Source organism: Salvelinus alpinus, chromosome 19 (genome assembly GCF_045679555.1).
Source record: "Salvelinus alpinus chromosome 19, SLU_Salpinus.1, whole genome shotgun sequence".
In the NCBI taxonomy this organism is placed as follows: Eukaryota; Metazoa; Chordata; class Actinopteri; order Salmoniformes; family Salmonidae; genus Salvelinus; species Salvelinus alpinus.
The window spans coordinates 35,182,690-35,195,711 of NC_092104.1; the positions used below are offsets into that span (position 1 = coordinate 35,182,690).

A 13,022-nucleotide genomic window follows, 5' to 3' on the forward strand; every position below is an offset into this window, starting at 1 on the left:
TTAGTGATTACATTCATAGCATTGTGGTTCATGTATAACAGCATACATTTATAACAATGATACAACACAATACGCTATAAAAGTGATACTGCATTTTCCAGGAAGTAGCCTTGTCAAACTGTCATAGGCTTTTTGAAAGGTCTTCAACGGGCAAAAATGTAGCGCATTGGTCTTCAGCACAAAAACTTCATAAAAGGCATCTGGCATTTGTAAATTCACCCACAAACACCTAATTTTATATACATCTTAAGTGACCACATCTTCACGAATTTGATGACATAATCGACAAGCCCATTCAAAAGATTAGGGGACTGACCCCTAAAGTGCTGTAATGTCGCATCGCTTTCATAGCCTATACAAATAAAGTTATTTTAGATGTTATTCAAGTCACAACAGCTTTAAAAAAAAGGTCAAAGCATAGGTGAGACAAAATTAGGTGATTTCAAAATTATTTCACAAGGCATATAGGTCAATATTATACCTTATCAAATGCAACAATTAAACATAGGGAATTTTTTACAAACTCTCACCATAGAATATTAACCTCACAATTTTTAGAAATAGACACCTGGCTACAACTAACAACACATGTGAGCAGTGTGCTTTGAGGTGACTATCCATTATGAACTATAGTGCCCTCTATTGGTTCTAAAGCAATAAAGTTAAGGTACAGACTGGTCTTTCCACATACTTTAAGATTGAGAGCCCTCAGTGACACTCCATTAAATCACATTGTTTAACAATAATAATAGAATCCAGTACATAATCATTTATCACCTGCATTTTATTTCAGCTCCAGTGTTATATACACTGTAGCAGCATTACCACTATCATTTAACATTCTTGTGCTGTAGATGGCACTCTAGTCATAAATCTTCCCAGTTTCCCCCGGTGTTTTGTGCGCAAAAAAAGCAGCAAAGATGTAACATGATGAACATCCCTAGATAAGATATAAATTCACCAAATCTCCATTAACACAATCACTCTTATTCATGGGGCATACATAATAATTAAAAGTACATTATATTGAAATGATCTCACAGACAAGTTATACAAGCTAGACAATAAGCATGGGTTTAAGACTTATTTTTCCTTAGATCTCTAGGGCTAATGTAATGTGTCTGAACAAAACAAGACCTGTGTTCTGTGGATACTTTATCAAAAATGATTCAGAAGCTAAAGTAAGACTAAATACCTGAACAAGATTAGTCTAATGACCATTTGAAACATTTGATTATCATCCATTCCATGTAACTATCCATTTCTATCTCCAAGTTTCTTAAAAAGGTCAGTTCTGCTCAACATTAATGCATAGGAGCAGTATTGTTTGAAGGGGTTGAAATATCTGGCTAGTGGTTTTTAATGGAATTAATTATAATCAACTGTATGACCAGCATTTCTTAAAACATAAGATTCATTAAAATTGAATGAAATGCATAGAACAGAAATGGCATGTTGGCATTTGTATAGTAAGTAACATACATTACATTTGTCTGGAGTTCCCCTTTTCAGAAATAGTATTAAACGATATGCCAAAAAAAATCAAATGAATGAACTGTACAGTATTGTTGTCAATAAGATTGACTTTAATCAACCTAAATGTGTTACTGTGTTGCATATTCATTTACATAAACAATAGCTGTGATATTTAGCAAAAACATTTGTGTAACTCCATAAAAACACCCACCCACAGGGCTCAAAAGGACTTAAAATTGAAATGAAGAGAAATGGTCATGCAGTGGGCCAACTTCTCTCCATAATGAATACTGCAACATTGTAGGTTTGACCACTGCTCCCCTGCTAGTCTCAGTTCAGACTAAATGTCCCCTTTAACCAAACACTTCAGCCTTCACAGAAACATTTGAAGAAATTCTCATCTCTAACTCTTATGAAAATGCTGAGGCACAAAGTGACTTTTTAAACATCATAAGGCAATACGCCTCAAGACAGCTAAATGACCTGCTCAACTAAAGTAGTCCAAAGAATAAGAAGCTACAGCTTTTTTGGTTGCAGATTATGCTTGTAATGAGAGGACTGCCAATAAGTACGAGCACAAGAATGAGTGCTTCATTTTACAGGTATGTTCACCACTACAGGTTTGCAAATAGGAATCCTACAATACAATGCCTATCTTTGGGATCTTTAACAAGGAATAAACCTATATTTGAGGGACTGTGACCTTTGGAGATCTCATAGAACCATCCGTACTTCACTGGTGAAAAAACCCAACAACATTTAATTAAAAACCCAACATTTAATTAAAAGCAAACAAACAAATCTTCCAGCTTTGTGGATTACAGCAATATGTGGAGGAATGTCTGCCTTCTGAGTGGAAAACTCAGAGCCAAGAGGCTGGGAAGAGAGCAGGGAGAGCACAGGAAGTGACTAAAATGGGCCCAAAAAAAATTCTAATAAATAGAGCGTGCCAACCAGCTGATCTGGTAACCCATTAGTAATGGGCCCATTGTCACAGGCTGTACCCAATGCTTAAAGGAGTCGCCCGATTAACTGCCCTGGGCTGCAGTGGTACTCATTCCAAATTCTGCTGTCTGGAACATTGAATGTTTTATTTATTTAAGTAGTTTTTTGAGAATCTGTCAAATTTGCTCATCTCACATTAAATCTCTATTAAAAGGATTTTAACTAAGTACATTATTACAAGCATGATATTTTACTCAAAAGCTAAATATGAACATCACAGATGTGTCTGAATGCAGAGATGAGGCGGTCCATGCCACCAGCCTCTTACAGGTTTGGTGCTGAGGTTTGGTTCACCTGAGGACCTGCATAATGAAATGCCTCCTGGGAAACAATCACTCACTAAAATATACAAACGCTACCTCTTCTCTGCAACATAGATTGTTATATAATATACTCTAATACTCACATTGGTGAGAGTCCAGAGCATACTACTGCGCTCAAACAAGGCTAATATTTGGCCCGTTATGGCCTATACACCTTTATTATTGAGAGGGATTCCGGTAACCTCTCAGGAAAGGGAGGCAATACTCACTTCACTGTGTGGTCAAATTAAAAACTACTGAAACGGAACTACTAAACTACTGCAGACTTTGACTGGCGCAGAGGTTTGAATGAAGACCTATCTAAAGTGGAAAAACCCAGCACAACATTTAGGGGTTCAGCCAAAAGGAAATGTAACTCTCAGAACGGCATTTCCAACACAGAATAGAAAAAAAGCCCTCATCTTGAAAGGTTTAGGCTAGCTCAGATTATAGGCACATTGTATGATGCCAACCTTCTGGCCAAGGAAAAATAACATGGTCCTATTTCAGTACATTTGGTTTTGACGAGTGGTTTCTTGCTATGATTGATGAAAAGGTAACATACAAATCATATGATTTAATCTACATTTCAATGGCAAACACTGATTATGTTAATAGTGACTGATCCAATCCATTTCTATTAAGGACCTAGACAACACAAAGCTTTGAAGTTGTGGCTGCCTTCAATGCTAAAGAGGCACTTAAAAAGCGCAATTGTGTCTACTGTGCAGCGAAACTCAGGAATGTGTTCAATAAAACAGTCCTTTATAAATACACAAAGAAATAAAACAAGCAAACAGCTATGTGTCTCTTCCAAATCCATAAAATGCAAGCCCTGGTAAGCAAATCAAATAAATAAAAAGTTCCCATATCAGATCTACAAACATACTGTATGAATGTAACCCAACATAATCATGAAAATACTGTCACCAGATAGTGATAGACGAAGTTGGTAGTGTTGTGTGCTTAGTGAACGGGTGATTTGGGAAAAGGGCCTGTTGCCATATGAAGACAACCTTTTCTCTGTATACATCTCTGTACAGTTCCTGTAACAGCCTCCACTCCTCTAATGAATGACTGTGCACAATGGAAGGGCTTGCTGGGTAGGAAAGTGAAGGGTAAGGAGTGCCACGGTCTACCACAGCAAGTCTTTCAAAGTTCCTCCATTGCAGTGACTTCCCTTTGAGTTATTATACAAAAGCACACACAGATATAAATTATGAACACGATGTCACGATGAGGCTTTTTGCGTTGATTCCACAGGAGAACCAGGAGCCTCTAGTACAGGTGTGGTCACATGGCGGTCTCCACAGCCCTTCCTCAGACTGGGCCAGCTGGCCCAGCCTCTCGCTCCATCTGCTGCTTGGTCAGGACGTACTTAAAGAACTCATAGACTGACCAGGCGATGGCAGTGGAGGGCATCTGGTATATGACCCGGGCTTGGATCCCTTTGAAGAAAGCAGCCGTGCCACCGAGGCGATACACTGTTCTGAAGGCGTTGGCCATGCCTGTGAGGTGACCACTGATGTGTATGGAGCTGAGCGCTACGTTCTCCTGTGTGTTGAGCAGGGTCTTACACACGTCCAGCGGGGTGGTTATGGCTGCAGACACGGCCCCCGCCGCAGCCCCAGACAGCACGTGGCTGCCGGGGTGGTACTGTCTGTGGGGGTTGAGCCGCTCCTGCATCAGCTCATAGGTCATGAAGTGGACAGCCTGGAAGGGAATGTTCATGGCCAGCTGTGTGCTGTAGCTGCGATAGAAGGCTGTGAGCCCCTCAGTGCGCTGTATAGTCCCAACGCAGTCTAACAGGTTCCGGTAGGGAGAGTTGTACATCTGCATCCTCTGTTTCACCACTAAGACACCATGAAGGACAGCACCACCACACAAACAGGGGAACAAAGAGAAGGGGGTTAATATACTGTACAACCCCCCCCCCCCTCTCTCCCCTCCAGCTAGAACGGTTTGTTACCATCTTGATTTCTAATTGAAAAAGTCACAAAAAACCCAAAGCCCCCTTTGAAAGCCTTACCTTCAGCTGGGTTCATGACTGCGTCATGCAGCACAGTGGCCACACAGCCTGCCAGTCCTAGTTGGAACAAAGACAGTCAGTCAGGCCTCCGCATGTTACCACCCATCAACATACAATACCTCACGTAATAATACATCAGTTCTCACCAAGCCAATTGTTTATAATGTTAGTTTATCAAAACTGCCAGCACAACTACCAAAACAATTAACTTCTTCCTGTGCCATGTTCCCTGACCTTCCAGTGGTCAGTATGTAATGCGAGTTAGAATTCCAAGGGAAACAGAACTGTACTGCACCATTGGCTATGTGGCTGTTTCCTCCATTCTGAATGACCTCGCTGAGTGTGCGCTTGACATGTTCGTAGCAGGCAAAGTAGAGGGCGTGGGCAGGGCCGGCCCCCAGCATTGTGATGTTGAGGCCCCTCAGGGGTCTGAGGAGACCCTCCGTCCGGACGATCCTTCTTAGGGCCTCATACACGCTGCTGTACTGAGCCTTAGGGTCTGGCTGCAAACTTTGCATCCTGGTCTAGAGAAAGAAGAGGGATATTTTAAGTGAGAGACCCTAGCTTCTCATGAAGTAGTCTATACAACCTGCTAAACTACAGACTGTAGTCAAACCTACACACTCACCTGGGCTGTCTGTTTCTGAGGTAATTGTTTCTCCTGTGATGTGATGTCTCACCATGTTCTTGATAATATCTGTTCTTGGCAGAACTGATGTACTTTCTGAGTGATGCATGTCTGTCCCAGGCCTAGGGTGGGGGGCCGGGGCAGTTCTTTGTTATACCCTGACACGCCAATTTATTTGGACAGCACAAACAATGTTTTTTATTTAGCCCAAAATGTAGTGCAGCCCAAAAGACATGCCATTTTTATCTTTCTTAGCATATTGCCTTTATTTCCTTCCAAGCCCTCAACAATAAAATATCAATTACATTTGCTTCAGATACATCTGGAGGCTTGAGGGATTCATAAAACTTTGAGTTTAAGTTTGTCAAACTGAACTAAAACTCTACACAAATCACAGACATTGATGAGCTCTACCTCAAGAAGACAATGATTTCTGCATGTGCCTTCAAGACTGCTTCTGTAGTCATCTTTACTTATAGGTGACATTACTCATTTCTCTCAACGCATCTTTGAAAGGGTGAATCCAATGTCTTATCTGTAGTCTATACAAAACATTAACACCTGCTCCTTCCATGAAAGACTGACCAGGTGAATCCAGATGAAAGCTATGATCCCTTATTGACGTCACTTGTTAAATCCACTTAATTTTTTTAAGCATTGAAACATTTTTTTCACCTTTATTTAACCAGGTTGGCTAGTTGAGAACAAGTTCTCATTTGCAACTGCGACCTGGCCAAGACAAAGCATAGCAATTTGACACATACAACAACACAGAGTTACACATGGAATAAACAAAATATACAGTCAATAATACAGTAGAAAAATAAGTCTATATACAATGTGAGCAAATGAGGTGAGATAAGGTAGGGAAAGTTTAAAAAAGGCCATGGTGGCGAGGTAAATACAATATAGCAAGTAAAACACTGGAATGGTAGATTTGCAGTGGAAGAATGTGCAAAGTAGAAATGGAGTGCAAAGGAGCAAAATAAATAAATAAATACAGTAGGGGAAAAGGTAGTTGTTTGGGCTAAATTATAGATGGGCTATGTACAGGTGCAGTAATCTGTGAGCTGCTCTGACAGCTGGTGCTTAAAGCTAGTGAGGGAGATAAGTGTTTCCAGCTTCAGAGATTTTTGCAGTTCGTTCCAGTCATTGGCAGCAAAGAACTGGAAGGAAAGACGACCAAAGGAGAAATTGGCTTGTGTATGTTTGCCATTCAGAGGGTGAATGGGCAAGACAAAATATTTAAGTGCCTTTGAACAGAGTATGGTAGTAGGTGCCAAGCACACCAGTTTGTCAAGAACTGCAATGCTGCTGGGGTTTTCATGCTCAACAGTTTCCCATGTGAATCAAGAATGGTCCATCACCCAAAGGACATCCAGCCAACTTGACACAACTGTGGGAAGCATTGGAGTCAACATGGGCCAGCATCCATGTGGAACGCTTTCGACACCTTGTAGAGTCATGCTCAGACGAATTGAGGCTATTCAGAGGGCAAAAGGGGGTGCAACTCAATATTAGGAAGGTGTTCCTAATGTTTGAGATATATAGAGATATATATATATATATATATAGATAATAGTACTGTTATTACTTAGGCAAAATGTATGGAATAAGCTAGCCTACCCACCATAACAAGGCACACCAACTAGCCAGAGACAAGATTAGACAATTGAACTGGAAACAACTACCTTCATTCATTTATCAAACACGTGTACGTGCAGATTTGCTCAAACAATTCCGTACAAGGACTTTGATCCTACTCCAATATGTGGGCAGCTTTGGTCCTCAACTGTTAAGGTTTTTGTGTTAACCTTTTTTCCGCATCTGATCGACGCCTGGGAGAACAGAGAGATATTGTCACAAGGGGACAAATTAGTTAGCCTAGTGAGCGTACTTTAGTAAACAAAAAAGCCTCTACTCAGGAAAACCTGGCTCACTAAAGTGGCTCACTATTTAACAATGTAGGCCTAATCCTTGAGTGAGTTAGGATTCAGCCCTTAGTTACCAGTAGCAAGCCTACTGCATGTCTGTAGCTTACCTCCCCATTATGTTATTATGTCAGCCTCCACATCCAAGTAATTCCATCTACTTAGCAGCTTTGCTCTAGAGAAACCACCACACAGGACAGCTTCACAGTATTATCTCTGCATGATATCAGTTAGGGTGCATGATGTACTGTATTACAGACAAATATACCATTTTGAAGGTTTATATTTAATACTATTTACTTTAATAATATAATCAGATTCCTGCAGGAGTGCTACAGTAGTTGAGTTCTAAAGGGAAAAAACAACAACACACAAGCAGTTGATATGTGTGGAGGATGAGATACACCTGCAGACGGTAGGTGGGAAGGGGGCTCAAAGCTGTAATACTGATACATGTTTGACCTCTGCCCAGGTTCTGGCAGATCCTACTTTAAGTGATAAGAGTCTCTCTTAAGCACAACTGAAGCAAAATGTTTCAAAAAAAAAAAGAAATTGAGCAAAGAGGTGAAGAAAGAGTACAGAATGAGACTGCTGTCAAACATCTTACTATTGTGTGATACTCTATGCTCATTAAGTACGCCTGGGCTGTGTGTGTGTGTGTGTGTGTGTGTGTGTGTGTGTGTGTGTGTGTGTGTGTGTGTGTGTGTGTGTGTGTGTGTGTGTGTGTGTGTGTGTGTGTGTGTGTGTGAGTGAGTGAGAGACTTTGCCTGCCTCTGTCTGTAATCATTAGGCAACTTGACAAAACAGAGCTAGCTTTATCCCAGTTGGCGTTTATCACAGTGACGGTACAATGCCTCTGGCCATTAAAATGGCTACTCTTTCTGGCTGTGCCGTGCCAAAGAACCAGGAAACTAAACTATTGATTGAATATTAGACAAACTTGGTGACTTTACTTCATTTGGTTTATTTCCTCACCTTGTCCGACAATTAAGTAAATGTAAAATCTCCAACAATGTTATAATTAGGAGAAATAAATCTGTTGCATGGCACACAATGAGTCATTTGTTTGCGTTGTTCTACTGCCACTGATCTTAGTTTACTACCAGGAAATGCATTCCTGATGGGCTTAAAGGCACAGAGCAGTCAAAGATGTGATTTTCCTGTGTTTTATATATTTTTCCACACTACGATGTTGGAATAATACTGAAATTGTGAAAATGATAACACCCTTTTAGTGTAAGAGCGGTTTGAAAAGGCCGCCGGAAATATCAGCCTGCTTTGGTGGGATGGTGTTTTGGCCTGCCTGACAATATAAGTTAATAGACCAATAACAAAGTGGGTTCCAAACCTCTCTGCCAATAACAGCTACTTCAGGTTACATATCCCTCCCATTAGTCTCATCCAATGAGGCACCTCACCCACAGTCCTAGATAAATTCTTGCTTGAGAAATTGCTCTTCACCAAGAAGCGATGTTGTTTTAACATTTTAATTGAAAACAAAATCGCAGTAAGGTACTTATTTTTTTACTACAAATTATTTGATATTGAGATAAAGGTCAAATGCAGCTGTTTTTTTTATTTTAAGAACTACTTCATAAGAGGAAGCAGTAGATTACTCAAAATAAGACATTTTGGTGATGACACAGTAATAAAACTATTAGTAAATATATGCTACCAGGATCTAGGGCTAGGCTAACCCTGTGAAGCCATTATAACACAAGTATACCCCAACTCCCATCTCCAATACAGCCACCTGATCAACTCAAATAGTTTCAGTAACTGTATTTCTTACAGAAGATTTTGGTTCAAAAACTCTATCAGTTTTAACATTAATGGCACCCTTCCAACTGGCGAGGAGGAAGGGGACCCATTGGGTGCTGGAGTGGGAAAATCGCACCAGCTCATCCTGCTTGTTTTGGGCTGGAGAGAAAAGCAGGGCTGGCGACAGCAAAATTCATTAAGGTTCTATGGCCAGCATAAGAAGTACTGTTTTTCCCCCCCACTCTTCCATGACAATGAATGGAGGTTATAGTGTAGACATGGGGCAGGGAATCTCTGTTTCTGTGTGCCACCACTGCTTTAACTCTTCAGCAGGGAGTGACTCATCAGTAGCAAGCTAACTTCCGATTTTGATAAACCTCACACACTGTAGGGGTTAAAGTCTGTGATAGAACTGGGAGACCAGAACCTACTGGTGGCTGTGGACGTCAGTGTATTCTGTGTTTCTTTTAAACGAAAAGTAATGATTAAATGTGTGTGCATGGCATGAGTGTAAATGCATTTCAGGAGTTAATCCCATGGCTTGCAGAGGCTGTATGACAGTTTGCTAATCAGCTGTATAAGAGAAAGACAGTGCACACACCCTTTTTCTGACTGATTCCAAATGCTTACGCCCATTAGGACATGAAGATAACACTTCTAGTAGTAGCACAGAGGGACGTATAGTTACTAGTTATTAGAAGTAGGTCTATAGTATATCTACTTAACTCTAAACCATTCCTTCATAAAAAAAATAAGTTCATAGCAGGGTCGTCCACAAAATGAGTGCCTTTTGCATCCATTTCATACGTTAAGTAGAAATTGTACACCAATATTTAATTTTAAGAGGAATAAGACTTGCTAAAGTGCCAAAATGCAGCATTTTGACATGTTCCTCTGTGCATCCCTCTGTGCACTTCAACATTATTGTAAAGCCCTCGTTAATTTTGTTGCTTTGACAGTGATTTCTGAATATTACTTAGTTCATTTGATTAGTGATTCATTTTAAGGTTAAAAAACCTGTCCTCTATTTTAAGGTCAATCCTGTTACGTGAACACATTTTAATATGGTGAAACTATTCCTTTTGAAAAATGAAATTCTAAAAGAAACATTGAATAGCCAAATCAAAGTGTAAAAGCTGGTGAGCTGCTTCTACTCTTTTACTACATTTTCTGGTGGAACACTGAGCGGGTCAAGCATAACACATCAACCCTATTACCCATAGACAGGCTAGAAATGTTTTAACAATGTAAAATGTTTTGTGAAGCTTGCATTCAATTGCCCCTCCCTGTTTCACACAACAAGCTTCCATTCCCCCGTCACAAGGGGATTTTCAAACCTGTCACTTTATTTTGCACTCAAGTCATTTATTATTTTGTCTCAAGGGGAAAACATATATTTTTTTAATTGAACAAGTTGAACATGTGCTCTTTATGACAGAATGTTAAAATTAGGTGAAATACAACTTTTTCTCACCAAGTTACAGTGCTCAAAAAAGCACCTAATTGGTGGAACAACCCAGCAGCTGAGTTAATGAAGCACTGTGGCTAGGTTTGGCTGTGTTGACTAGACGTGTAAAGTCTGGCTCTAAAACCTTCAGTTGTAAGATAGGCAGCATGAAAGGTCCAACTACAGATTTGTGCAGTTACAGAGGAGGAAGTGGCGACAATGGCTTGTGTAACCCTGTTGAAGACACACAGGCTAATTTGGCTCCATATCCGATCATCTCATTCTGATGGTCTGACTGATTAAAATTGTTGGACCATGTAGCCTATGCCTTTTTTGCCACAAGCTTTATTCTCTGTAGGTAGTCAGTGTTCTCGATTTGTCAAGTCAAACATGTTTCAAATGTACATGCAATGTACTTAAATAAAAATGTATGAATGAACTTCACTAAATGATCTGGGAAATAACTACTGGTATGCAATGAGGGGGCATAGCGGGGTACAAAGTTCAAAGCCAATTACTCATTACTTGTATGTCCTCTTACACTATAGGTTACCTAGAAGCCTATAAACTTTGACCACTCCAAAAATAAATTATTTGGTTTAGTATATTTTACAATAACCACTTGCTACATTTCGCCACAATGTCACCTAAATTTGAGCTTCTTTGACAGCTTTAACCTGGCACACAGCCATGTGACCTTCACCTGTTTGCCTCAATTGTCTGACACCAGTTTAATAAGTTCAGATGTGGGTAAGATAAAGAATTGTATAGAACAAATGGGCACTGAGTGGGTAATGACAGATAGCTATGTCTACATGTCCATGCTTCACTCTGAACTTGAAGGTTGTTGGATTTTAAAGTTTTAGCAAACAAGCTAGCTAACTTAGCTAGTTAGTAGCTGTAGCTAAGTGTGCGGCAAAATACTGGAAACGTTCAATTGCATGATGTTTCATTAACAGGGTGAGTACTTTCAGGGAGACAGGGAGGATTTCACATATGCGAGCGAGTGTCTTGCTATGCTAAGGCATGTCTCATAACGCGTAAGTTGGCTGGCTAGTAGCTGGCTAATTAGCGCTAGCGTCTAGCTAGCTAGCCAACTAACGTTACCTAGCGTTCACACATTTAAACTGGTAAGGTTATTTCCTCCCCTGCGTACTGATGAGTTTGAAAGCAGAAATGCATAATGATACGAATGAAAAGTGTTATTGAGCCCATCACTTGGTTGATGGGCTAGCAAGCCTACCTTGACAGAGTCCACGGGGTACATCACCGTGTGCTCCAGGATTCCAGCCACGGCTCCTGCTGTCATGTGGATTGTCAATGAGGCATGAGCTGGCAAACTCTCGTAGTCACCGTCGCCTTCCGAAGGCTCCTCATCTTTACCTTTAATCTCCGACATGTCCAAGGTTGCCACCACCGGGTCAGCGCGCAACTCCATGCGGGGGAGACTGATCAGAAGGAGATCTTTACAAACAAGCACTGAATCGGCGGCATGGACAACCACAACATTATCAACGAGTTCCAGCGCCTAGATGACGTCAGAAGAATACACGATAGCTGTCTAGTTTGAGCAATGAACATCCAGAAAATCAAAAATGAGGCGGAACCAACAGCCGGAATTGTCCAATGAAAAGTAGCCCACTAGTGCTAGCTGTTTACAGAATTGACAGCGCTTTTCAATGAGGGGGTTCGATTAATCTCGTCCGGGCGCTCGTGTTGCACCGGCGGGAATTTGTTCGCATTCGATTTGGAACCGGGCTACCTCCCAGACGTGAGCCAGGTACCCCGCTCTGTCAAACGGCGAAGACTGCTCAAACAATAATGACGTAGTTGAACACGTGGGATTAGTAGGATTCTGTGTTTTCCCATGCAAAGGTGATTGCTTTAGAAAAAAACGCTTTATCTGCCTTCCTAGTGAAACTTATAATATAAATGGAAAAGTTGTATGTTTCTGGAAGATGCATCATGCTGCAGCTTTATTGACAACATGACCGAGCCCTGCAGATTACTGTTCATTTTGAGAAAGGTGCTCCTCCCTCCTTTCACCCAATGAAGTGATGGGCCATTGACCGGTTCAACCCTCGGCAGCTTAAATAAATCCCTCATTGACCATAATATGGACAAAGGGGTCACAAAGGTCATTGATTCCTGTCTATTTCAAAAGTAATACATGTTTACCCTTATTAAAACAATCTACATTGCCAATATAATACAGCATGTGGCATGAGGAATCACTCAAAATATCATCAACATGAGCTGAGTGCTGCTAGCATGGAGAAGCCTACAAGGAGTGGAAACAGGCTAGGCTGGTGCACATTAAAACTCCTACTGATGTATGTCATGATGATAGTGATGTAGCACTTTCTTTTCCAAGCCTTTTTTTCCCTATGAGCTTTATTTGTCAATGATAGTCCTACTTATGATGTTAAATGCATATGGCACT

At 40.7% G+C, this 13,022-nt stretch overlaps 1 protein-coding gene across 1 annotated transcript; it reads right to left on the reverse strand.

The window, feature by feature from the left end:
- Positions 1 to 766: 766 nt before the first annotated feature.
- slc25a37 (solute carrier family 25 member 37) lies at positions 767 to 12,543 on the reverse strand. Its single transcript, XM_071353194.1, has 4 exons — positions 11,823 to 12,543; positions 5,108 to 5,336; positions 4,813 to 4,869; positions 767 to 4,636 (listed from the first exon to the last, which is right to left on the reverse strand). The coding sequence occupies exons 1-4, from the start codon at positions 12,015 to 12,017 to the stop codon at positions 4,104 to 4,106; spliced, it is 1,014 nt and encodes a 337-aa protein (XP_071209295.1). The 5' UTR covers positions 12,018 to 12,543; the 3' UTR covers positions 767 to 4,103.
- Between the last annotated feature and the right edge of the window lie 479 nt (positions 12,544 to 13,022).